General features: G+C 30.1%; 1 protein-coding gene across 1 annotated transcript; it reads left to right on the top strand.

The window, feature by feature from the left end:
- The first annotated feature begins 22,910 nt into the window (after positions 1–22,910).
- Positions 22,911–26,542, top strand: LOC116766922 (ras-related protein Rab-8A). The gene is made up of 5 exons (XM_032657066.2): positions 22,911–23,200; positions 23,610–23,809; positions 23,933–24,025; positions 24,174–24,287; positions 25,155–26,542. The coding sequence occupies exons 1-5, from the start codon at positions 23,077–23,079 to the stop codon at positions 25,236–25,238; spliced, it is 615 nt and encodes a 204-aa protein (XP_032512957.1). The 5' UTR covers positions 22,911–23,076; the 3' UTR covers positions 25,239–26,542.
- The last annotated feature ends 1,201 nt before the right edge of the window (positions 26,543–27,743 follow it).

Below are 27,743 nucleotides of genomic sequence, written 5' to 3'. Positions count from 1 at the left end.
TTTTATTGTTTTATTTACATGTGCAATACGACATTACTTTTTTTATAAAACTAATACAAGGTATTTAAATATTTTTATGTAAGTGGAGAAATTAAAAAAAATATATATATAACTTTCTTTTTTCTTAAAATAGCTCACTATTTTTAAGACCAGTAAAATACAAGTTTGGCGCCCACTGTCTGCGAGAAAAACATCCATACATTTTCTCCTCATGTTTCTCCAAACAAAGTGATGCAAATAATCCGGTAGCCATATTTGAACTTTTTATTTGTAACTTTATTATGTGTGAACTAAAAACAAACGCTGTTCGAATGGAATCAACTCTGCACAGTATGTTGTTCTTCATGTTATAAGATGGTCGGAATATTTTTTGTTGGGATGAAAATAGAACTATATGGCCGTATGGATGTAGAATGAAATAAACTTGAATGAATGCAAACGAATTCAGAGCTTTTAAAGATACAAGCGTTCTTTGAAAAGAAGCGACTACATTTATTAATTTAAAATTTTTTTAAACTACATAATACCGACGTTTAGGTTACTTTTCAGCAACATCTCGTAGTTTTTTAAAATAATAAAATATGTGTGTGAAGTGAATGCGAAAAATATTAATTTTAATTTTAAACGATTACATTATAAAGTACGTATATGTGCATTCATTAACCATTTCTTCGTGGAAAATATTTAATGTGAAGGAGAAATTTATTGACAATTTAAAGATCATTTCCTCTTTAAGATTTTTTCTTATCTCCTCTTTCATCAGATCTGATATAATAAGCAATTGTATACTGCCTGTATCATTCGATTGATATCACTTATCAAAACTGATCAGTAAACAATGAAATCATTTTATACAATAATACATACAAATATATTTTCAATGTATTTGAGAAATTTTCTCCATTGTAAAATTCAGTTATATATGAAATTTTTAAATCACAGTAAATCTATAGTCATGACGATAAAATTCATAACATATATGAATATGGCTGCCGGCGTATAAATAATGTAGGAAAGTAAAATGATTAGATACATGCTGGTGAGAAAATGTTTGTTCCTTCCGTAACGGCATCATATCTGACATAAAGTTCATAATAATGTAACCAGTTTGGTGTTTAGACAGTATTAATGGCGGGTAACAAATAATAAGCCTTTCTCTTGTCAATAAACATACATATTTATATGATGTACTTCTAATGATCATTGCGAAACATGTCGATATATCAGAACTACTGTATTTTGAATGATATTCCAAATATGTATATAGAGGATCACTTGTACAGAAATCACAAACATTTTTATTATATTCGTTTATTTTATATTCGTAAAAGTAATGAAATGTTCGTAGTTTTGAAGCACGTTCTAAACTCTGTTTGAAACAGTGCAGAGGTACCGTTAAGTCGTGGTTCTTGTAATTATTGCGGCTGGAATCGTAAATAAATTTATATATTTTACAGCTGCAATGAATACGCTCGGATAAATCATTTACAATTTATGAACATACTCACTTTTGACCTTCCTCAACTTTATCTTTACACTTTAACTTTCTTCAACTTTAATTATGTGCTGATGAATGAACCCGAGATTTATTCGTTTGCTTTACGTGAATAACTCCGAATTGACTGCTATTTTTTTTTGTTTAGCGCAGGTAATTGTGATATTCTGTACGAAAATCCCTTAGATCCGTGTAAATTATAATATAAATGTCATTATTATCCAAAGTTATATTTGAACGGTAGTCGACAGCGAACAGACAATATACCGGTTGTTGAGAAACAAAAGTAAAACGAATAAATGTTTCAAAACCAGCGTTTTAAACCGACTAACGTATCCCAGTTTCTAGATTGATGGCGAACCACCCACCGGATTTCAACGATGGATTTAAATTACTTGGCATTTATTCGAAGTGTCTGTCCGATGTAGGCTGCGCGGATGTGAATGTGTCCCTTTTCAGTGTCCGTCAGGAATATACTTGATGGAGACGGTAATTACTTCTGCACATGAAGAAATAGCGTTTGTTCTAGATGCTGGTATCCGAAGTTTTAGGTTTTAGGATCATAAATAGGATATATAAGCCTATTTGATTATAAAGTAACACATTTCAATTTAAATCTTGATGCACGCTTTGATCATGCATGCATGATTTGATCAAAGTTTTTGAACGAGTCTCGTTTATGGTCTGCGATATGTATTTGATAATACCGGATTAGGAATTTATATTTCTTTAATTAAAGAGCATCGAAAACAAACAAATTGATAACTATGCTTAATCATAGATAATTAATTAAGGAATCAGAACTAAATACATTAAATTATTAACACAAGAATTCAGGATCATCATCTACATTCAACTTTGTTGTGTCTAAAAATGGCCAAATGCTATTTAAGCACCAAGTTATTTCAGTTATTTTGGTCCAGACGGCATTTCGTGTCTGATAATTCAATATGCCCGTAGGCAAGATTAACCTTATACTACACTAAAAATATGTAATCTGAATATGCCGCCACAACATACCATAAAAAAATCAATTTATATTTCAATATTATGCACCTGCGTGACTTAATTCTAAACATTTCATTCACGCCTTGTTTACTTTTTTATTATCATGAATATATGTATGTATGCAGAACTCATAAAAAACCAACATTTATTCACCGCCTTTTGTGTAACACAGACAAAAGTAATAAAATTATTTAAATTGGCACTTTTCTACACTTGGCTCTCGTGATCTACCTTCGATTAAACTCATTGTCCCTATTGACATTATGAGCATCTTATTATTCCTTTAAATTTTAAATCATTCAAAGCTTTATTCTTATTGTGATAAGGTGCTCTTTTAGATGTACTTTTTTGAGATTCTTATGCCTTTTATCAGCACCGTGTATCGGCGCCAGAGAGGAAACGTGTTGTAGAATACACGACTACGATGCGCTTATTGAAAATGGTACATTATCATAATGTTACAAGTGGAATGTCGGTGATGGCCTCATAAGGCAAATGACTATTTATGACGCAAATTAACTGCCAGTATATAAACCTTCATGTATCTTTTAATTAACGTGTAAATTGAAAATTCAACTTGGATAATGGAAACAGTTAATAATTGTAAAGGAATAGTAATTATATTGGTGATATCCTTAATAAAATAGAATTAGGACAGTCTAAAGCTCACGAATAATAGCCTTAAAAACTTAATGGACATTTGGTTTAGAATATAGGCGAGAAATGTTTAACTATGATCTAGCTGAAGTATATCGAGCCATATCATCTATGAATAATCATGATAAATATTTTCCAAAACACTAAGGCCTTAAAATTTGGCAAATGTCATGTGTTACTGAATTGCGTTAATATTCGTCACACAAAATCTGTTATGATTTATCCACATTAATCATACCTGTTAGAATTAGAACACGTTTGTTAACAGAAGGTTAAAGCAGATATCAACTGTAATGCTTATTATAACTGACAAATTCAAATGATTAACTGACGTGGTATATCGAAATAAGAGCTGATTGGTGTAACAAGTTTCTTTGCACTGGGTTTTTTATAATATCCAAGCCTTATATAGAGAGGTAACATATAAATACTTTTTGATGTATGCCCGGACAACCAACGATTTGTATTGTATTAAATATTAAAAAAAAAAACTTACACAAAGAAAATCACAATCGAAACTTATTCAGTCTCGTTAAATAAATCGTTTATAAATAAACCATAATGAGCTTAAATATTAAGGTTTTATATCAATAAAATATCGATAATCGTAATGTCAGTAACTGTCGTTAAGTTAAACATCAATTTGTATGGAAGGCGCGAAACTTCATTATAATAAACGCCGTATGACTCACAGTCGTTTGTGCCTGTGGCGAAATCGAGACATTTATTTCTAGACTAGGCCAGTCTCTAATAAATAACCCATTGCCGGCGATTGCAATACAAACCGACAGTTTTATAATAACAACTAAACCAAGTTTTGATATGAGTATGAAAAAATGCTTTGGGCCATAACTATTGTTATTAAACGGGCACAATTTAATATGCAGCTTGATTTGTATGGTTTTAGTAGGAAGTAATTAATCCTATGTCTTATTTATCACGCTCCTGTCGCAGCAGGTGACTGTGCGGGCGGTTTCCCCGAACGTGTCGAGAGGAAAGCATTATGCCTTTGTTGCATAAGAGAGCGACAAATATCGAAATGTCGCTGGGGACATATAGCTATTAGAATATAATTTATTACATAATTAAGTTTATAAAATAGCACAAATGTAAAAAAAATATGAACAATTTAATAAATATTCGACCAAACAATATGATACTTACTTATATCATACGTCGTTAAAATCAAATGTATTAATTCATCACGCCTGTGGTTGTTGTCTGTGTACAAGATAGATTATACACATGCTGTATGCTAATTCAGTTTTAATAATATGCAACAATCAGTGCACAGAAAGTCTTGGAAATCGATACAAGGCCCTTTTCAGAGAAGATACGAGTGTAATACTAAGAGTGACAAATTGTTCGTCGCTCCCTTCGCTTGTTACACATTACTCTAAATATAACAGTAGTCCAAATATAAACAATACATATGAGTTTTTGCATACCGTTAGTGTAACCGCCACCGTTTCTTGATATATGTATAAATAGACGCTTTTTTAAACTCTTCTAAGAATTTTTTTGCCAAACAATGTGTAACGAGAATAAATAGTCTTGGTGAGACATTTTTTATTTAAAGAATTTGTTTTCTCTGAATAATTCATATGAATCAAGTCTAAATAAATGTACAGAATAACAGTATGACCGTATAAGTGTATAGGGGATTGTATGATCTAAACGACATCTAATTGGTCTGTTAGATGGAAGGTTGTAATGGCCTAACCTAGTATCCATCGTCTAGCTACTAGATCCACATCAGCGCTAGTTAGATCAAAGACGGTAAGGTTTAATAGGGCCCATTTGAACTCCTATGGCCTATCGTCTTATAACGCATACCATCACGGTTACTGCCCTAGAATTGAACCTCTATAGTCAGTCAGAACTGACCACATCCTGTAGGAGAGTACTGTCCTGTTATTTATCGATTTAAATTATACCAACAAAATTATTGTTCCAATTAAATGTATATCTTATGACATTATTTATGCAAGTATAATATATGTATAGAATATATTCACAAAAAGTATCTGTGCTCGAGATAATTGTGTATATTTATCGAGAAGAAAAACATGCCCCGACCATTTAGCGAGCTTGTTTGTATAATGAAGCGTCTGTTTGCTCAAAATAATGAGTTTCGTAGTTCATTCTGAGTATTATTTGCAATAATATCCGGCGCCTTGCAGGTCTTTGGCATCTATTATATCACATATAACTATCCTAAGAGTTAGATAAGCCGAAGAGACATATATTTATATATAATATCGAGTGTTAATATCGCAGAGAAAAGATATTTGTACGGTTCAGTGGTTCTGCGACAAGTGCAAGATGTTGCATGCAGACCATAAACAGCAACCTGTAGAATGTCTTGTCGTAATACTATGTTCGACACCACGTAACACTTATAAAAAACTCTCGTCGCTCGAGCGTAACTAAATATTTATTAGACGATTTTGTTATTTTTATAATATTCACGTGTATAACTTATTCATATTAGAAGCAAAAGATATGTGTGATAGCTGGTCGTTGAATTCGTTGGATCCTGTACAAACGCGGCACTCATTCTAGCGAGTGAGGGTATTTGTATGCATATGTCTAAATTTGAAATCATAAGAAGCTGTCAGTATAACAAATGGTTTCATTTGGTGGCATTGATGCGACCTACATGCGTGTCTGATGGGAAGGTGATCGGAAGTCATGTAAACTTGACCCGTCGGTGAAAGTTACGGTAGCCCAGTCAATACTCGGTTCGTTCCGAGCATTACTCTTTTGACTAATTTGCGTACCTTTAAATTTTAAACTTTAATCATCGGCGCTGTTGGTTTTCCAATACCATAAATCATACATATATCCCTTAGTTGCGATTTATGGGATACTAATTGTATTATGCAGGGATGTCAATAGTGAGTTTTTAAATGTACCGCGCTAAATAACATTGACGTATGACGATATTTTTTTTCAATGAAAGCTTACAGTTATTTAATTACAAGGATTATAATATCTATCGGTATTAAAATATTAATGTTTTTTTGTACAACATAATCCAGCAAGCGAATCGACGTCGCATTAACCCCGAACCTTAATAAGTTCGTCGACCTCAATGCGAGACGAATTATATTTAACATATATCATAGTAATATAACTACACGAAATTACAATCAGATAACAATCAGTTAATATGTTGCTTAAAATATTTGGCGGTAACCTGTAAGTTATTTTAAAATATCGATGATTACACGTCATTACGGCTGCGGATTCACCGGCGTGTCCTTAAAACGTATCTCAATATGGGTAATGTCAACCTATATTTATTTCGGGGGTCATATCACAATTACTCATTTCAAGATGATGTATTAACAAAATTATTAATATGTTATTTATCTGCATAACAGTATATAATCAATATCGAATTTTATATTATTTAATATATATAACGGTCACGTTTTATTTATCGTCCAATTAAAAACGAAATTGATATAACATAAGATATGATTAATCAAAGCTAAATCTATTGCAACAAAACGGCATTTAATTTTAATATTTTTGTAAAAACTATTTTATAACTATTTATCTAATATTAAATATTCAGTTTTTTTTTAATTATTGATCTTTATGATGTGAGGCAATTCATTTAATTCTTCTTCTAAATAGGCTTTCACGTGTTTCTTAGTTGATCTTATATGTACTTGTTGAGAAATAGCAGGACTCGTAAGGTTTGATACAAGAACCTAATATGGTTTGATTATATTATTTCTGTAGCATCAACTATTAAAGCTCATACACTATGTAGTGGGTATTAATAAACTATAAAGATATTACCTGTAATATTACTTTTTCAAGTATAATTAGATTTTTTTTAACTAGTGAAAATGTTCCAAAATACATTAACTAAAGAACAAAGTACTTCTAGAATTCATTGAATTTCTTTGTATTACTATTGTAAGTATGTAATTGATTTCCACATAACAAATAGTATACGAATATTTTCTAGTTTGAATAAACTCGAGCCTTATATGAAATTTTCAGTCTCATTCTAATAAATCCGACCATTGTCTTTAAATGGGTTATTTATTTTTATTGTGAAAGACATTTAAATAGTTCGCGCCGCTTAACATAATTGGAGTTTATCTGTTTGAGTAACTAGTTTATTTAACTAGTTTAGCATAAACACTAAGTTGTTATGTCGTTAAGAAGTCTCACAACAAATTCCAAGACGATGCAAACCAATGCATTGTTCTAACCTTTTGTTTATGAATGTAGAACTAGTAAGCTACCTCAACCTCATTACGCTTATAGTTATAGTAAGTTGGTAATAACCATGAAAATTCAAGCTTATATTTTTTTTTTTAAGATTGAAAATACCAATGTTTGTAAATTATCAACAGAACATAAACTTTTAGTTGAGCGAGTTTATTGTGAAAAAATATTACTTGAATAAATATATTTATACTTACTTATACCATTCTATTTGATGAAGCTGCAAACGGACTTTTATCTTACGATCCATCTTAGCCTATCTGCAACATGTAGACATTCGGCAAAGTCACATATCAAATAATTTTATATTCCCTATATTATCTAAATCGTGACCTTTGTCTGTTGAGACTAAATAATATTCCTGGGAGTGTTCATAACGATTTCACTCTCGAGTTTTGTGAGTAATGCCACAATCATATTTCGTGAGTAACGACTTAGATAAGCATAAAAGCAACTGTTCAAAATTAAAATTTTCCATATGCGGGCATTAGACTAAATTCATTGTTTAATTAGGATTAAAAGTAGAACTACTGAGATATAACTATTAAGATGATTTATTTAAAGCGAGTTATGAATTTAAAATAGGTACGCTATTTCTTCCGTATGGTAATAACGAAAGTCGTATCCATACAGATTCAAATAATGAACTGTAATACACAGAGACGTAATGAAAAAATTCATTTAGTGATTTTAAAAATAATATTAGTAACTTATAAGCTACTCTTTATAAAAACGGCTTCCTAGAATTCTGTATAGTACTTCAGCTCCCACATTTTACGTCTACAAGGGACGAATGACAGTTTCAATTTTATTTGATCACTGACAAATTTCGATATAGTTTATTTATTGGTGAAAAATAAAAACACAGTGCTTGATGATGGGAACTAACTAGGTTGTCCGTAAAGAGAGTATAGTGTGGAAAAAGAAAATATGCAAAAAGGAATCGCTGAAATTTACATAATTCTTGATGATTTCAATTAACCACTTATTGCACAGAATTAAGTACTTTCAACTAATATTTTTCTACAGATTTCAACAGCAAGGCTAAATTGTAATTCGGTAATCCATTAACTGGAGTTACAAGTGGATAAGGTCAAAGAAGATTATTATGAAAGATACCAAGTTTGCTCATCTCTTGGCCTTATAATCGTAATTTTTTTAAGGCTTATTTTTGTGAATTCTTTTATAAATTAAAACTCAATTCGTCTCTGTAGCTTTGGAAATGGAAGAGAGGACTTAATAATGTAAATGAATTCCCTCGTTTCTAGTCACTGTTGCGATTTAGCTGCGTTCCTGTGACACTACTAGCGCCATCATTAACTTTTTGCCCTTACCAGCAATTATTGGAAAAAATACTATTTCTAGAGTGCTTTATGAGGAATTGTTATTAATTGATTATGGTATTAAACGATGATAATTTAAATTATCTTAATCATTTATAATATCTCAAAATGTAGGTACTTTAAATATATTTAAAATGTATCCAAATGACATATAATAAGTATACAAGGAGTTCAAATACTAGGTATATAAATACATAAACCCACGTATGAGTTTTTCAATTTCTATTCAGAAATATTATTCAGTATAAGGTTATTATGACATAATAAATACGTAAAATATAGTGACAAAAATACACCTCAGTAAGCTCCACAGTGTCATATAAATAAATGCATTCCAACGGGATAAGTCTTGTGTTATCTTTAAATTATTTAATGACTTTATTTATAATCAGTGTTTATAGTAATTCCCTTGATTTGTTTGAATTTTCTCTGCTATTGCTACATGTCCTGACAGTCAATTAGCATCCTGAGCGGGACCGGACTCTCAACATTCCACATACATCCGTCCATACAAAAATACATCCTTAATAATATAATAAATGCAAAAATGAACTTTTTGTCGCTAGTATTGACATTCCTTCTATTGTATGTTTGTCATCAAATTTGGATAGTGTAGTCAATACGTAAATGTCAAGTAATCTAACTATTGCGTCGAGAGAAATATAAAATCGAGAAAAGAAAAATGTTAGAGACCGAGAATCATATGCTCTGTCAAGATAAATTACGGTTTTATGTGAAACATGGTTAGTATACAAATTTAACAGACCCAGCTGGGTTCAAAGTACAGTTATTTACATATACTTATCATAGTTAAACATTACATACGTTTCAAAAAAGAAAATATTTCGTAACTGCTATGAAATTTAAGAGTTGCAAGTTCAAATTCTCCAGTTCGGAGGCGAAAGTGACGGTGTCAACACGTGACAACAATGATAGTGAAAGCAATAATATTGAAGTTAGTGAAAATAACACATTTGTTAGCACGTACAAAATCCATGAATGCGTAATTGTAAAGCCCTTTGGGAAAGCGAATATTCTTTAGCTTTATTCCAGTAAAGCTTTGACGGCTTGTCAGCCAAGTCAAATGTATCACATAACGGAAGTCAATCAGAAAGCAATGATTTTGAATTATTTGTATGTATGATAAGGGTTTTAAAGTATAAATATATATACAGATTTACTGCTATTGTAACTGAAGGTGCTACAAAGTTTTGCTAAAAATCTAAAAGGAACAATTTACGTTCAGAAATATGAAACAGATTGAATATTTTCAAGGAATTTACCCTTAAAGTGTTAAATACAAAAAAATCTGATTCTGATGTCGCTTATTTTGGAAAACGTTGGAAGGAAAATATTACATTTATTTCTTGTGTTAAATAATTTGTGACGGAAATGGTAAATCATATTTAAATTAAATAAAAAAAATTGTTGAAGAACGAGAGACAGATATTTTCAGTTGTCCTATAGTTATTGAATTCTTATTATGTTCAATTCACGATATTTTACTGGTGATAAATTTTCGAAATGCTGTAATCATCCAAAATATATGATTGTTAAAGTAAAATATATCCCCGCCGTGTTATCAGTTATGCTTCAATGAAAGTTAAATTATGTCTCGTATTTTAGTACAAAAATGTTATCAATGCGATGAATATATTTAATAACAACAATACTTCCACAATCCACATATTGGAATGCGTTACGAAATTGATGGTCAGAAAATATTGATGGATGACGTGACTTTTTAAGGAAAGTGGTCAGTATGTTTAAGGTTATAGGGCATGTATTTGAATGTTTAATTAATATTTATATCATCACCGTACACTTCGAACTTTAATGTCATGGTATTGCTTGCGCAATTAAGATGCAGTAAGGGATCTTATCGGCACTTTTGTACTGTATTGATCGGTATCTCAGCTTGCATTTTTGACGTTCGTCGTAGCTCGTCCCTAGATCTGATATGAAATAATTTAAATTTTTGTTACTTATCTTTATTAGTTATATTATATTCATAGGCATATAAAATAAAAAACTAGTTAATTTCTAAAACAGCTATTATCGTAATTCTTTATATTCTTGTAATAGAACATTGAAAATATTATATTCTGAATATGCTTCAGCCAAAAATACAAATCTCTGATGAGTTTTTTTGCATATTTATGGAAATTTACATACCTTATTTTATTAAATATTAGTACCGATATACATATTAACATTAAATTTAGGACGAGGTTAAATTATTCGAAAGGATCTTTGAAATAATATCTGATGTATTTTATAAATATATTATCAATTTATCTTAACAATTACGTGAGGCTCCGCTCATGCGTAAGGCTCTTTATGCAACGCGCTTAGTCCATCTTATAATCTAATTTGTCACTGAGATAACATCTGAAGATGTCCCGACGGAGGCGCACGTCACGAAAGTGAAAACAATTAGGAAATTGATGTTCTATCACCACAGCTTTCGCCGACTGATCGTATCACGAATTCATAATGAAGTAACAATCATTTGAATGAGACGAAATAACTATTACGATTGTCTTTATTAAATTATCTTTATAAATATTTGCTGTATATTTATATTGCATTTTTGTTTCTAGTCCTTATAATGATTTGTAATTTACTAAATTCTTATTTAAAGTTCGTGATAATATTAAATCTTAATAACAAAGACTTAATGTTTAAACTCCGTAATATGTTGTACATTTAAATTATTTATCTTTATTAGCCTGCTATGTGAAATGTATTTCTGTGTTTTTGCACTGAAGTAACTCTCAGTATTTCACGTTAACCAATCCAGTGACCTTTGTAAAGTTGTATCGCTGAATCAAACCAAGATTAACGTGACGCGGACATATTTTAAACATTTTAATGTTACTTTCAGATACGAGAAGAGCATAATGCAATTTATCTCTCGATCTGTTTAAATACGCTAATTTATCATGAAATTTTTATAATTTTTTATTTTCTGAGCTTATTTTATCTTTTCTGCTCATTTTAGTACGATTTTTTTAAGTAATAATATATTTTTGACTTATGGTATTATTGTATATATCTGAGGTAGGTAATAGCAAAAGTATGGGTACAAAGCCTTATTAAATATAACACTTAATCATGTCTTTAGGTTCAATCGTTTCACGAATTTTTGAATAAAAAAGAGGAGTTTATCAAATAGTAATTTAAATACGGTTACTGAGTATGTTCTTAATAAAAAGAAAAAATTTCAATAATTTTCTCTGTGTCCAAAAATAAAATATAATACAAACATACAATCGGCTGAAGATAAATATGAAATTGGGACGATTATTAATCATTTACCTTAGTTCGCTTGTTTTTAAAGTTAAAGCAAACAATATGTTTTTTTTTACCATCACTCAAATATCTCGATTGTGAGTCTGTAATTTCTCACGCTCCAACTTCCTGTACATCGATTTTGATTGATGTTTAACACAAACCTTTGTTTTCGATAAACTGTTATGTATTTTGAAATATGAATGAATATTACGCAAAATAAAAGCTTGTATAATAAATGAAAGTCTGTGTTATATTGTCGGGCCTAATTAATGAGTGTTATTTTCGGCACTCATGCCTCTGTCACTTTGATAGTGAGCCTGTCAAAACGTTTTGAGTGCCGTACCTATCACTGCATCGCAAATATTGACGTAAAAATTATGCATGTATCAAGAGTTATGCAACCACGCAGACGCTATCAGGGCAATGGAACACTTCCTTTATAATGAGTTCCGATGAAAGTCTACGTTTGTTCCTTTAACATATAAACTTTTGTATGAAGATTTCTTTTACGGATTCGTATAATAGAAAAACGTGATACGTATTCTTATTTATTAAAATTACAATTACTATAATGTATTGATGGTCAAGTTACCTTCCTATAATGACTTCAAAAACAATACGATAAAGTATTAATATAAATACTCATTGTTGTTTAATGTGAAGATATTAAATTATGTAAATTTGATAAATAGCTTTTATGCAAATGGTAAAAAATTCTGTATCCATACTTTCACATTGTTTCATTATTATATTATTCCTGAATTTTTAATTGTACTTTTGTAAATAATAAACATAAAGGACTAATTGCAGTCACAACTTTCCCGAGCTTTTCTGGTTGCTGTCAACAATGGTTTATCAAAATTGTTGATCAAATGCCTTTAATCGTGCCAACATTAATAGGGCAGGGTCATAATATAAACGGATACGTCACCTTTAGAAACTGCGATGAAATATATGTATATATTATGCGGAACAATATTCATGTTATATGAGAACGTCCAACAGATCTATTTCTCAAATCAATCGTATAGAATTAATTATTAAAACATTTCAGTCCAAGTCGCTGACAACTTTACTCAATAGTTTGACATGCAGAAATTATTGCGTATCACATGGACGGCCGAGGCAGCGTTGATTACCTCACGCGAATTATTAATATTGTCTAATTAACAAAACCTCATGCTTAAGACGTTGATCACGATGTATGAATGTTATATAATTTTAATTTCGACCGTTTTATATTCTTATACTAAAATATATTAGTTATCTGTATATTTAATAATATTTATTTTCTTTATATGTTAGAGAAAGCTGTTTTCTTTTAATTGTTCATCATTCAAATATTATCTAGACATTTGTTATTCATTTACGAACTATCTCATTTCATTAAAAGTCACAACTTCAGTGTGTTACATAGAACTAACCACAAAAAGTTACTATTAAGCTAACGAAGTTTTAAGATCAAATAGGTATATGTTTTTAGAAAAATACGCTCTCTAGTTAGCTATGTATGTGATGCGCTTATTAAATCCATTAGTGTCCATTAGCTATTTAACTGGATATTATTAGACAAGTCACGACACGTCTCCCATATATCATATCTGTTACAGATTCAAAGATTGCGTAAGTACGCGAATTTATTGCACTATCGGACCTACTTCTGAATTGTGATATAGTTTGCTAATACTTAGATGTTCTCGATTTAAATATAAAGTGTTTATGACATTTTAAGTAATACTATTTTGTAATGGAAACAAAGATATACTAGGTGTAATGATGTGAAATAAAGATCGATTTCATTTAAATTATGATATAATCACTGTCACTGTTATTTACACCACTTTATATGATTTGGGTAATAATTGTAAGTATAGCAGAGAAACAGTATAACAATTCACAAATAATTTTTTTATTTTTACGTCAATCTACCCGTTGCGTTGTATTAAATTTTTCGCTTCTCTTTTATAATACCCTTTGAAAACAATGACAGATCAAATTCTAATTTAAAAAAATCTTATTATATGTAATTTTAATTTACTGTGTAGTATTAAACTATGTGAAAAAAGTAGAGCGTATTGCAATGAGCATCCAAGGACTGAGTAGACTGAAGATTATACGTCATTTAATTTTTAGTAACTAACATATAACTTTAATAATTTTTAAACATAACCTTACATAATCACAAGTACAATCCAAAAAAATATGTTCATTTTGTTAATTACTATGTTGTTATTTTAGGTATATGTAACTTTCTTTAAATTGGGAGAACCCGAATCTTAACAATAGTGATGTTAATTTTCTTTAAAATACTCGTTCCTCAATAATACCCACATTCAACTATCTCTATTCTCAAGTAAAAAATGACCACTACTTAAAATCCCCATAAAGTATACTACTTTTCTATGATTACCTATAAAAGTCATACCGTACATATATAATATGCAGCTGACAGATTAACCGGTGTTGCCATAAATCTTTAACGAATGTCAATGCTACCGTCCCATTGACAATGAATTGTCAAAGAAAAGATTTCCATATCGTTTTTATAGGAACCGGGCATTAATCACAAATCAAACGTCAGTAATGTCAATGACACCAAATAGTTACGCAACATACACCTTGACAATATACCGTTATAGCAAACGCGCAGATAGCATCACAACAATATTATCCCGCGACGACAAACTATCGAGCATAAAATCAACTTCCTCTAATAATTCCTCGTTGTACATTAAACAGATAACTTTTGAGGAAGTAAACTCGTTAGATGGAAACAGAGACTGTATCGAGATGAAATGCAAACGATAATATAATTGCACAATAAACCATTGTTCAGTGAACACGCCCAATCACTCACTGATATGAATGAACCCTTTTAGTTATTTGAGACCAGTAATATTATTTCATATTTAATCATAACAAATTCACTTTCTTTGTATAAGTGAGTTAAAGATTTAAAAACTATCACTCCCATTGATAGATGCCCGCCTTTCTAATTGAAAATATTTAACATTAATTGAAAATTACAATTAAAAAGTCGTTTTGGTGACATAACGACTATGAGTGTGACCATAAATTATAATTAATATATCTATATATTGTACTGAACATTTGCATATATGTGACTTTTTAATTTATTTCATGATTATTCTATTAAAAATGTGAATTCCTTCTCAAACACATGTATGTAGTACGTTCAATTTATAAATATTAAATTTCTTCAATAAAATATAGCTGTTAGTGAACTTCATAAAAAGTATTGGTGTGTACCTTCCTTAGTGAAACTTAAAACAAAAAGTATTATTGTAACATATTGAAATTTGACGGTGGAAAAATTTACATAAAATAAATTCAAAAGCTCAAAAAGACGTTGAAAATGTTTAAAATTGATCATAACATGACAGTTCTGTTGCAAAATGGTAGTGAAATGAATAAAATATGAGTCGCATAACATAAATGTATAAATAAATTATTTATATTGTTAAAAATGCGACATCCGCTGCGACAGTCATCTTATGTTTAGGTAATTTACATTGAAAAACATGTAATCATTTACAACAAAATTCTAAATGACAGACGAGTGCCCACTATGTAGGATCGTTTAAAATTTAGAACCACGTGGGCAGCTGGCGCCAAATAAATGTAGCCGAGCTTAGATTTCAACAAACTCGTTTAAGACATTTGCATAATATAACCTATATCACAAAGAAAAATTTTATTTAGATGAAATTCAAATAGACGTTAAAACCAATCTCGATATAAGTTTGGTTAGCGTTCTTTGTCTGTAACTTTCATATCTTAGATCCTTATCTACAACCGTTCTAGAGACAAGACATATGCAAACCATCGTTAAATTATTCTGCGACAAGGAAAACCCGAGACAATGCGTCCGTCTTTTGAATCTTATCTGACAATGACCCAAATACCGCTCACATAAAAAACTGAACAGAAAACTAATAATCTTTGTGTAATCTACTTAAAATTCCTCTGTGCTGTTTATACGCCTTACGTGAATTTGTGTCCTAAATAGTTTATAAAATGTGTAAGACACGTCGAGTGCTAATTGTCATAAATCAAGTAGTGTTCCGCACTATACATATTTAATTCGTTTTAATATATACGATAAAAAATTTCTAATGAAAACAATATTTACGAAAATTTTATTAAATAAAGAGATGTTGAATAAGAAATCTATATTTCAAATTTTCTCATGAAATTATAAATTAACATTTTGATTTATCTATTAAATCCATATTGAAGAAATAATATAGTGAGCAAACAATCAAAATTCAGAAAAAAACCAAGACTCGCCATACAAATTTAGCCTTCATATATTGATGCTGGAGTTAAAAAAATATGATTTATAGTTCTATAATTTATAATTACGAATAATATCATAAATATGCAATAAGCTTGAAGATAATACAAGCTATAAACCATTTACCTCCTATAAGTGTGATTCTCAAAATTATCATAAATTATCAGAAGAGATTTCTATTTATCAAATTCAAACAAAAGCTTCTCTTACAGTGGTATGTTTACAATGAAGGTGTATTGAAATGAGATATGCCAAGGAATGTAACACCTCGTTATTTGAGTATAGCGGATCCCCGGATCTGAGAGCGATGCTGCGGACGACTATTGATGACATAACACTCTGACATACTTTTTAAATTTGCGAACGAAATGACGGATAAAGTGAACCTCTTTTATGTGACATGTAAACAATAAGTCGAAGATTTAGTATTAATCATAACAAATAAATCTTTTTTTACCAGATATTTTAATCATAATATACTATATACGATATAATGGAGAATTTATTCATTGGTTCAAATATAAAACAGATTAATAAAATTTTTCGTTATAAATAGACAATTTTATTAGTTAAATCGATATAGTAGAACATAGTACCTATTATGACTCTCGAATAATAAACGTAATTATCTTAATAACATACGACCTGGTAACTTTTGATGATCGTAACGAATTAAAACGAGACATGATGTTAAACCAATAATTTATTGGTGCTGTGATACTTAGAGCTGATCTGTAATTAGACCTACCTTCACACCGTTTAAATTTTGCGATTGTCCATTTTGTAAGCATCACGTTCCATTAGCATCAATGTGAATACCGTTACTACCGTCGCAGATCCTTAGATTGTAAAACGTTATTATAACAGCGTAACATATTTGAGAGTCACTTAGTAAACGGCCGACAATAAATCTGATAACCTTAAACCTAGCCATTAATAATGTAGAATTGAAAAAACCATCAGCCATTGTGTACAATCGGTAACCAATCGATTAGCCGCCGAGATCGATATCATTCGATTATAGATAAAATACATCGGAAGACACCTCGAAAGTAGGATAAATCGTGAGTTTACTAATTATGAGTGTTACGTTCTTATTGCGACAACAATTTGTTTCTTTACAGAGAATCCACTAAGATTCATGGTTATTTATCAGGTTACAGTGGCAGTCGTATTTGTTATGTTACGTCGACATAAAATATGTTTATATTGAGAAATTGTTGTGTAATGATCTCTTAAGTGATTCAAATTAGCTAACAGATATAGTTTCTTTGGTTCATTGTTTCCTGGTACAACGTTGCCCGTTCACGTCAGTGTTTACAGTCTAGATATTTTTTTATGTTGCATTCGAAATTGTTAAGTTGTAAAGTATAATTTTATTGTCATGCCACGAACACAAAGCCTGAATAACAAGAATGAGTTATCCAAGCCAAATAACGTTCGAATCACGTAGGATGTATCTGATGCGGTATTTGGAAAACATAAAACTTTCCTTGAGTATACATTTTATAACTGTGAATGTCACAAATACGGTATAATGTTGTATATATTTTCTACCTGCTTAACATGTTTCATTTCAAGAAAGACCTCAAAATGGAAACTCAATATAAAAAACTATAGAAATAACACAAGCAGAAATATTTATAACGAATTATTAAACGAAAACACTAGGAAGATACATTTGCTTTGAACTAATTGTTTCTCATTTAATTATTTTGACAGAACTAGCTAACTAACTAGCCGACAAAAAGGGTTCTTGACATTTTCATAACGGTGACGGGATAAGTGTGGACAACAATATTAAATTAAAGAGAAATTACAAGTAGGTATACATAATTTTTCTTCAATATCGAACTGTAGCCTTATTTTCAATAAAAAAATAAATAAAAATAAAATTTAGTGTCACATGTATGAATACTAAAATTCAATTCAATATAAATAATAAACAATGAAATCTAAAGTCCCCATTTTTTTGTTACGAGATTGTCCAGTGTTACCATAATACATTGAACTATTTATATGTAAATAGTTTAACATTCATACTCCTGATCTTGTAAAAATTGCAAAATATAAAATAAATATCTTTCCTAGTAGTTAAGTTTTAATTATAATGAAAACTATTGTAAGTTTCTAATTTAAAGGCAATACGTCAAAGTCAAAGCGACTGAATAGGAAGTTCAATAGTGCGGTGCATGGGTTTCATCAAGGAAAGGTCTTTAGAACTCGCCACATTGTCCTGAATATCTAGATGGGGCACGACAAACGTTCAAAATTATGTCCAAAAAATAGTTTCCGTAAGAAATATATTTGTTGGAAATTATATATCCTATTAAATGAAATGAAAATTCAAGAATTATTATTTGAATTAAGGACTATTGATTTCCTTACGCCGGAATTGCGAAAAGGGCCAACAACTTTGAAAGGCATCCATTACGTAAATGTTACGAAACGAAATTGGAGACACCTAAATGTTATTAATTTTTTATTATCAATTTATTTACGACTTTATTGAGTGATATCGCTTTTAATCAAGCTTTCAATGTTAATATTTAATAACTAGTTTTAATATCCAGGTCGTAAAGTTATGAATATTTTTATAACATTCAAAACAATACAGAATCTATGTAAAATAATTATTGTACCTTAATAAATTTTGGATGAATTAATAAGACTGAAATTATTTGATAGTGACATAATTAACGAGACCCGCATTTAAAATATTTTATACTAATTTTAAAACAAAACATTGGTTAGTTAATAATTGCACAGTGGTAGTTTCTGAATTTAAAAAACTTAGTGTATTTTTCTATTTCATCCTTTGATAGTAGTCGTTGTATATACATACATACTTGACGTTTCCTGTTTCTTTACGTGCAATTATAATATGAAAATAGTTAATATTCCCTTTTGAACATATCTAGTAAAATACGAGCTCTGTAACACGTCACCTATTGTTAATGGATATTCAATAGAGCGAATTATTTGTTGGTCTGTACTTAGGTCTTCGCGGAAATGAGAGTCACTGATTGTAGGTAGGTTTTTCACTGTGGCACTTTGACCCATCGTTAAATCACCATGAGAAAGTGTATTTTAGTACCTCGGACACCACAAGTAAATAGTGTATTTCGACAAACATTGACGTATTGTAACTGCTGACTGGATACAACATTTCTACATTTATACGATACCCTGAGCACTAAATATGAGATGAAAATGTGTGTGTAATTTAAAATATAATTATTATGTTTATATTTTAAAAAAAAATAGATTTTTGGAAGTACTGAAAGAATGGACAAGCTGTATGTGGAACTAACTTCCTTATGTAAAAGATAATTTAAACTGTCAAATTTATTTTTGACGAAATTCCAAATTAGTTATATGTAATGCTTGTAAAGTACTTAGTTCAAGAAAAATTCTCACGTAGTTTTCAAAAGGGATTCGGTGAAAGGCGAATCGTGAGAGATCGGTGATTGACCTTTACCTATGGAATCCTTAAAAAGTTATTTAGAACCAATTAAAATATAAAATGCTTTTTCAATGCAATTTCTTTTATTACCACTCTTATCTACTAACAAAACAAGAAATTACTCGTATCATTTCAACGAAGCCTTTTATTACGAACAGAACATCGACTTGAGACAATTATATTTATTGTTAAGCTTATTTAAAAATACTCCATGGTTTAAACAAATATATATATATATATATATAATAATTACAGCGCAGTATTAAGAACCGACTATTAATGTGCACATAAAAAGCGCTCATAAAAAAATGGGACCGGATTTGAAGCAATATGCACTTGAAAAGCAATGTTTTCAACGTCTCACCGGCGCCGGTGTAGACAGAACTGACATTTACATGGGACCTTGCGTTTAACAATTTGCGAACAATACACAAGCTTGTCACCGTTCCCGGAACCCGCATCTACCCGGAGTGACCTCATACAGACGACCTCCAACGCCTGCCGCTCAAATCTTCAAATGATCACAAAAACATATCACACTTAGCTATTTTATTATAATGGGCAATAAATCATTTTTTTTTTATATATCGACCTCAAAGATCTATTTGTACTGTCATGAAGCAATGGTTGCGAAAAATCATTTCATTGTCAATTATCGATTAATCAAACTGTGTAAAATAGTTTAGTTAAAAAAATTACATAACTCTGGAATTTCCACGAGTATGTTGAGAGTTAAGTAACCAACGGTGTGTCATAGCATTTGTGTTGCAGTTACTTATTAATGTGATAAATTTCAGGACTTCATTACGTTGATTAAAATATAAACGAATACAAAACAACCTTTTGGCAAAAGCTTAGTTTGTCGACTTGTTAGTTTATGCATATTAATGCAGTTTGTCTAGATGATAAATGAAATTTTCGTATAATTTGTTTTATTTCCATGACGGAAGCAAAATTTGTGAAATAAAATATCACCTTTACAGCTGGTCAGACAGACTCCTTTGTTAAATTGTAAAAGTGAAAGTTTTAAAATTAACTTAGACCATCGAAAGATAGGCGAAGGTGTAAACAATTTTAAAATATGTTGCCCATGTCCTCGTATCATGTTAATATGATAGATATTTTTGCACATGAGAATATATAATTATTTTTGAATTACAAACATAATATGTAGTTTCTTTTCCCTTTATTTTATTAAATATCTACAATTAATTTGGGTTAATCATTGTTTGGTCTGTTTATCAGATTTCACTCTGAGTCTTGGCCATAAAAGTTTATTCAATCCATAAAGCATTGAAAAAATTAACGGATGCAGGTCTCCCATAATGACAATTCTTATATAATTTACCTCTTAAACAATATGTTAATAATATATTTTATGTTATTAACTTAACCCAACTACAATACATTCGTCATTCACCGCATATTAAACAGAAGCATTTGACGTAAATGGTAAACGGAAAGCAAATGTCAAAATTGCGGCCATTTACAATACATCAAGCTGCCGCAGTCGGGTTGCGGTTGACAAATGAAGCTGTATTCTTCCTATATAATGTAGTCAACCAGTTGCTACCGTAATACACGTAATGCTGTGCCATAGATTGTGATAATACCGAAATAGTGATGGAGGGAACTCATTCCTTTTTTTTACATGTGCAGAAAAATTTTATGCCCATGCCATTAATTTTATTGGGTAGAATTCATTTTTTATCGCCGTGTCCATAGACAGTATAGTTTTAATGTAAATTAATAAAATAAAATAGGTAGGTACTTGATGTTCCTTTGATCTCCGCAATCGCAAATCTTTAGAATGTATGTAATTTAATAGGCTGTTTTTACCATTTTTTACGACAAATAAGCAACCAATGCTAAAAAGGTTTTAATGTTAAAAAAGTGTATACAATTATTCTAAAATAATCAAACTCATGGGCTCAAGTGATATAACCAAAAAATTCAATTTCACACGGCGAGAACATTAAATATCAATTTGGTAAATAAAACAGACCAGTACAAATGTTCATATATTTTTCATAATACCGTTTCACCTTGAAACATAAAAACCCAAAGGAACAAAGGTCGATAACTGATCTGTTAAGTCGAAGGCTTCCAACATTAATACAGAACATAAGCCATTTACATAGTACAGGGGCTACCGAGATAAAACGGCAGATATGCGAGGGATTTAAATAAAATTAATGGTACTCTTAATGTAGACACCCACCACACCCGGAAGGGCTCAGCTCTGATACGCGATCTAGGTAGGAATTGTTGATTATTGTAAAAGAAATTATATTTATTATTTAGTACCTCAAAAACATACTAAGTATATACATTATGTAGTCTGTTTTGAGCATTCAGAGGTTCGTTTTAAAACGCATTCTCGGAATAGTTGTTGCTTATTAATTAATTATTAGCAACAATGCATCTTGTCCTTGGTATGCAGGACATAAAGATGTCGATATCAGTTTTCGTCATAGTCGGGTACCTATCAAGTAACATGTGCAATCGTTGCTTAACCAGTGAAACCGATCAAGATATGCCTCCGTAACATGTCTTGTAAGATATTTATGTACTTAATGATTCTTATTTAACATTTTTTTCATGTCGTTGGATAACTTTAGGTACCTACTTCATTTCGTCCTGTCACTTAACATCTAGTATTCATATTTTTGAGATAATTGCTATGTTAAAAGTCGTGTAGCTGAAGATAAATACATTCAACCTAACCTCTTTACCACCATTTTACTACTACAGCCACTTTGGAATAACACAATAAAACTTTTTTAATTGCCAAATATATAAATTGGGCTCTTATAATTGCACGTAACATCATACTACCAAGATTGATGCATGCAGCTGACCTTAACATCAGTGCCTCACCGTTATATAATGATCTTAAAAAAATAGTAAGTAACGAAAACACTTACACAAATATGATACCAAACGCGTCTAGCAACTGAGACTCAATTTGAACCGAAAAAAATTGCAAATAATAAGAATGATACAAAAAAAGCTATAAAGAGAACGGTCGATACGCCGCCTGCACTTCGCAGCGTCATTGTAGGTAGCTACAGACGATGGAGAGCCAGGTCTCTAAGGCATTATCTTATATTAGTTTCTAGTTTGAAGACAAGGGATAACCGCACATGCGCTGTAGCAGTCATTGATTTTTCACACTTTGACAGTTCAACCGATGTTTTGTGCCAGCACCCGCGTATTAGAAACAAAGTAAACAGACATGGCTTTAGATTTTTCTGCTACATATAAATTATTAGTTCTAGGTGATTCTAATGTCGGCAAAACGTGTATAGTGCACAGATATTGTGACGAGAGATATTATGACATCTACATATCTACTATCGGTGAGTATATTATGATTTAAACAGTTTTAATGTGATCTCAAGTCAAGTATCTCATTTATTCATTTTAAATGTAGATAAATTTATATTAGATTCAGTAAATTCAACGGAGTAATACTATATGAGCTGAAAGGAGAAAGAATGATTGAGAGCACTCAAATCTATTAGGTACATACCTACGTATTTTTAACCTGTTGTGTTCAGAAAGCAAAACAGAAAACCACTACTTTAATTTGTTTCGAAATGAATCATAAGCTATAACTTTCATACTGTGGCTGTTATTTATTCGACGTTAGTTTGTTTTTTTTTTTTAATATTATCTTTGGTAGGAATAATTTATAACAAAACATTGGAATTTCATCTTAATATTTTAAATAAGGAGATGTGATTATGTTGTGAGATATTTTTTTAGGTATAGACTTCAAACAAAAGATAATCAACTTGGACGGTGTACCAATCAAGCTACAAATATGGGACACCGCAGGTCAAGAGAGATTCAGAACACTTACAACAGCTTACTACAGAGGTGCTATGGGAATTATATTAATGTATGACATCACTAATCTGGAATCATTCAATCATTTGTCCTATTGGCTGAGAAACATTCAAGAGGTAATATTAAAAAAAAAAAACCTATTTCATATATAAAACTATGAAATTTATTAAAAACGTAATATATCTATGATTACACACACGTTATAATAAATCAGATTGTTAATAAAACGTCATTTTCAGTACGCATCACCAGATGTTATTAAAGTTTTAGTGGGCAATAAATGCGACGTGCACGAGAATCACCGTGCCGTTCCTAGGGAAAGAGGACAAAAGGTAGTAAATAATGTATAAAATATAGTCATTCCTATTTTTAGTTTGAGATTGCAGTAGACACATTTCTTTTTTAAATTGTACATTACGCTTAAAATTATAATAAACTGCTGGTGCTCAGTGTGAGTTTATGTTTTCTTGTTAATTATAGATCGCAGATGATTTTGATATGCCATTTTTTGAAGTGTCCTGTAAAAGTAATATAAATATCGAAGAAGCGTTTGTGACGTTGGCCAGAAAGATACGGGAATACCGAGAGACGAAGGTACCTATATAAGTTTTATATACTACAATTAAAATATTCATATTTCCACTCGATAATACCATAAATTTTATTTTAAATTCGTTGCTAACTTAAAGAAAAAATAAAGTATATATTATTATAATGCCCGAGTTAAAAATATTTCCTTTGTTCTCGACTTACTCATTCGTAGGTATCTCTAAAATTTATTTGTTTATTTATTTGTTATTACTTGGAGAACAAATTCAATGAAATGAAAAACATTTTTTTATAAACCGAAATAAAAAACTAGTTATTGTCATCTAAAATGATAACCAAGTTTTTTAATGAACAATTGACAGCGCGATTCCAAACTTCCGTGTTTTAAATTGGGTAAAAGTTATCAAATTAATATTTAAATTAATAGCTAGTTATATGTAGTTCTTAAAGAACAGAATGTTTTCAACAAACAATATCATTATTTAGTTTCTAAACTAGTTTTTAAATGAAATATTGTATGTACACGTATATATATTTTTACTTTTACTTTTCACTTATTATTTAAAGTAAACATATGTGGTATGTTAGTTTAATGTAGAACGGATGTCCTTATTTTAAGGTTCCATACACTTTCTCAGCCGCTTCAAATTACTCGTTTCCGGTGGATCCTTAAGTTCGGATAGTGTAAAGTGTAAATCCCGTGCGACACGATATGGCTACACAATATCCTTTCACCTTAATTAAAATATTTTTTATAAAATTTCTATTAAAATTATTATAGAATTGGATGGATATTCAGAACTATGTAAATAAATACTCTCCATTATATTTTATACATCAAAAACCACGTGGATTCAATAAAATTTATCATTATGTATTTGTTAAAAAAATTTATTCCCATATATTTTACAGGCGGACGCGTTCGAGTTGAAGGAAAGAGATAACGTCATCAAAGCCTCTGAATCCGAAACAGACGTCTCAAAGTGTAGTTGTTAGCCTCTTGGTAGTAGAAGACAGCATTAACAAAGTTTACATATAATAGTTTTGATTTTTAAAAGAAATCAAAAAATCTAACGCTATCGTATGTCGCTATGCTAACGATAGTTCTATTTTAATTTTCCTCTTGTGGTTCAAAAAATATATTAAATTAATATCAGCAATCAAAATTGTTAGGTATATATATTAATGATAAATAAATAAAGCATCTGAGTGTTGTTTTGTAGGGAATCGATCTAGTAATAATATTTGCATGTACCATTAAAGTTTTCATGTTCTTATAGGGACAATATATTATACAGTTGTAACTTGATATTGTAGATGTGATATTTATGTAAGCCAGAATTTTAACACAAATCAAATGTAATAAGTATAAACAATGGCAGTGATTTAATGAAACGAAACATAATAAAATAATAAGGTTTTAAATTATGAGACGTTTTTTTTGGGGTGAAATCAATCTCTTTGTTATTCGGTATGGCAATTAGTTGGATTGATCTGTTTTTAAATTCTGGCCTGTGAATACAGACTGTACGCACGCTTAATGCATGTACCCAATGGCGTTTACACTAGCAATTAGAATTATTTCTTGATAATATTAAAGAAATCTAGTTGCGCATAGATAATAATAGTAATAATTTATTATATTAAGTTGAGGAATCAACAATTTGTTACAATTCATATTATTTTCATGTTAAGCGATCTCTTTATGATTATATGTAGGTAATTGACATTTTTAAAATATAAATAAAATAAAGGATTTAACAATCAACAATAAAGTATGGCCGGACATAATTAAATTAACAAATAAATTAAATAGCAATTAGGTATGCATTTATCTTATTAGTTCAAACATAAAAAATTTATTAATTTTTATTTACTTAATATAATGATAATGATGTTCGAAACAAAACATGCCTTCGGCAGTAAAATAAGCCTTATATGTCTGGCTTTAGTCGTTTTAAGATAGCCTATGCCAACGACGCTATTGCTCACAACGTGCAGACTCGAATAAGCACATTATACGAATTTAATTTTACATAATAAAAAGTTTTAAACTTCATAAAGTATAAGGTCATAATATTGTCATTTCATTGTATTAATTCACTGTTTTCTATACATTTATATAAATATTAATATACAATTTAAGTAAATGCACTTCGTGAGATGCACCGTACCTATGTTGACAGCACTAGTTCGAATTTAAGTTGTTAATGAGTGACATTATTATGACATATTTTCTGAGGCACAAGTCGACATGTCGGATTAGTTCTATGTATTACAAATAAACTTTTACAAAAGAATGGTCTTTTACTTAGTATTAGTGTATTACGAAACTCCTAACCTACAGTCATGTGAATAATATCTTGTGAAATATGTTTTTAACGTTTAAAATTGTAATAAATTTCTATTCATTTTCATTTCAACATTAGACCATTTGTGAGGTGGTTTAATATATTTATCGAATTTATCGAATTTTGTATTTGAAATCACTGAATACCTTACTGTTTTGAGAAAAAGTTATTAATATTTACTTTTATGGCTTAATCTTAGGAGGGCTGGAATTAATAAACTAATTTCCATTATAGTCCTTTCAGTTTATGTTTATATTATATATGTAAGTACGAAATTACGTATAATAATTGATGTAACAGCCTTTAACTATGTCAAATAGATTTCGGTAACTGATGAGTAAATATGCTTTACATAAAAATGTTTTCGATGGAAATTAATTTCTTCCAATTGTTTAAAGTTCATTCGTCTTCACGTTTATGTATTTAAATGCCATGGTATGTCTTTGATAATAATACACAACACTGATTTTTTATGAGCAAAACTCGGTAAAGTGATATTGCTATTTTATTATGACATTATTGATAGCAAATTTTGTTTTATCAATCTATCCTCATTATTAAATCACAGTGGTCGTAAGTCAATTACCTTCACAATTGTTGTGATACGGTAATACTAATACTGAGGCTCTAAATTAACAAAAACGATTACAAGTAAATCGTTATAAAAATATTTGTCATTGAATTTAAACACTTTTTTGTTATTCATTAACCCTATGAAACCCTATGAATATGTAGAGGAAGTGTTATAATAATCCTAGCTCTTTTTGTATTGTCTTTTTGTTATGCGGAGAAATTACATTCAAAATATAACGACAAAATTTTACGAATATTGTGTTGGAGTGTTATCACGAATGTTTTGGTTTTTCTGTCATATCAAGCACTGGGTTGTAAAATGTCTGTTAAAAATACATTTTTTAGAATCGCCCCTGGATTTTTTTTCTGAAAATTTAGGGGCTGGCAGCGACGAGCACCGTGATAGATTCCATCAGGAAATTCCTAGTAAAGAAAAGGGGTACCAGAGCAAATGGAGTCCGAATATGTTAGCAGATTACTTCTGGACAATTAAGAGGGACCAACCAGAAGCTAAATACTCTAGAAAATCTTAGATTACATTAAGTCGTTTATAAAAAAAAAATTGATTTACGAGATC

This window comes from Danaus plexippus, chromosome 10 (genome assembly GCF_018135715.1).
Source record: "Danaus plexippus chromosome 10, MEX_DaPlex, whole genome shotgun sequence".
Taxonomy (NCBI): domain Eukaryota; kingdom Metazoa; phylum Arthropoda; class Insecta; order Lepidoptera; family Nymphalidae; genus Danaus; species Danaus plexippus.
Note: the sequence above shows the minus strand (reverse complement) of the source record. Positions and strands in the feature narration are given on the sequence as shown.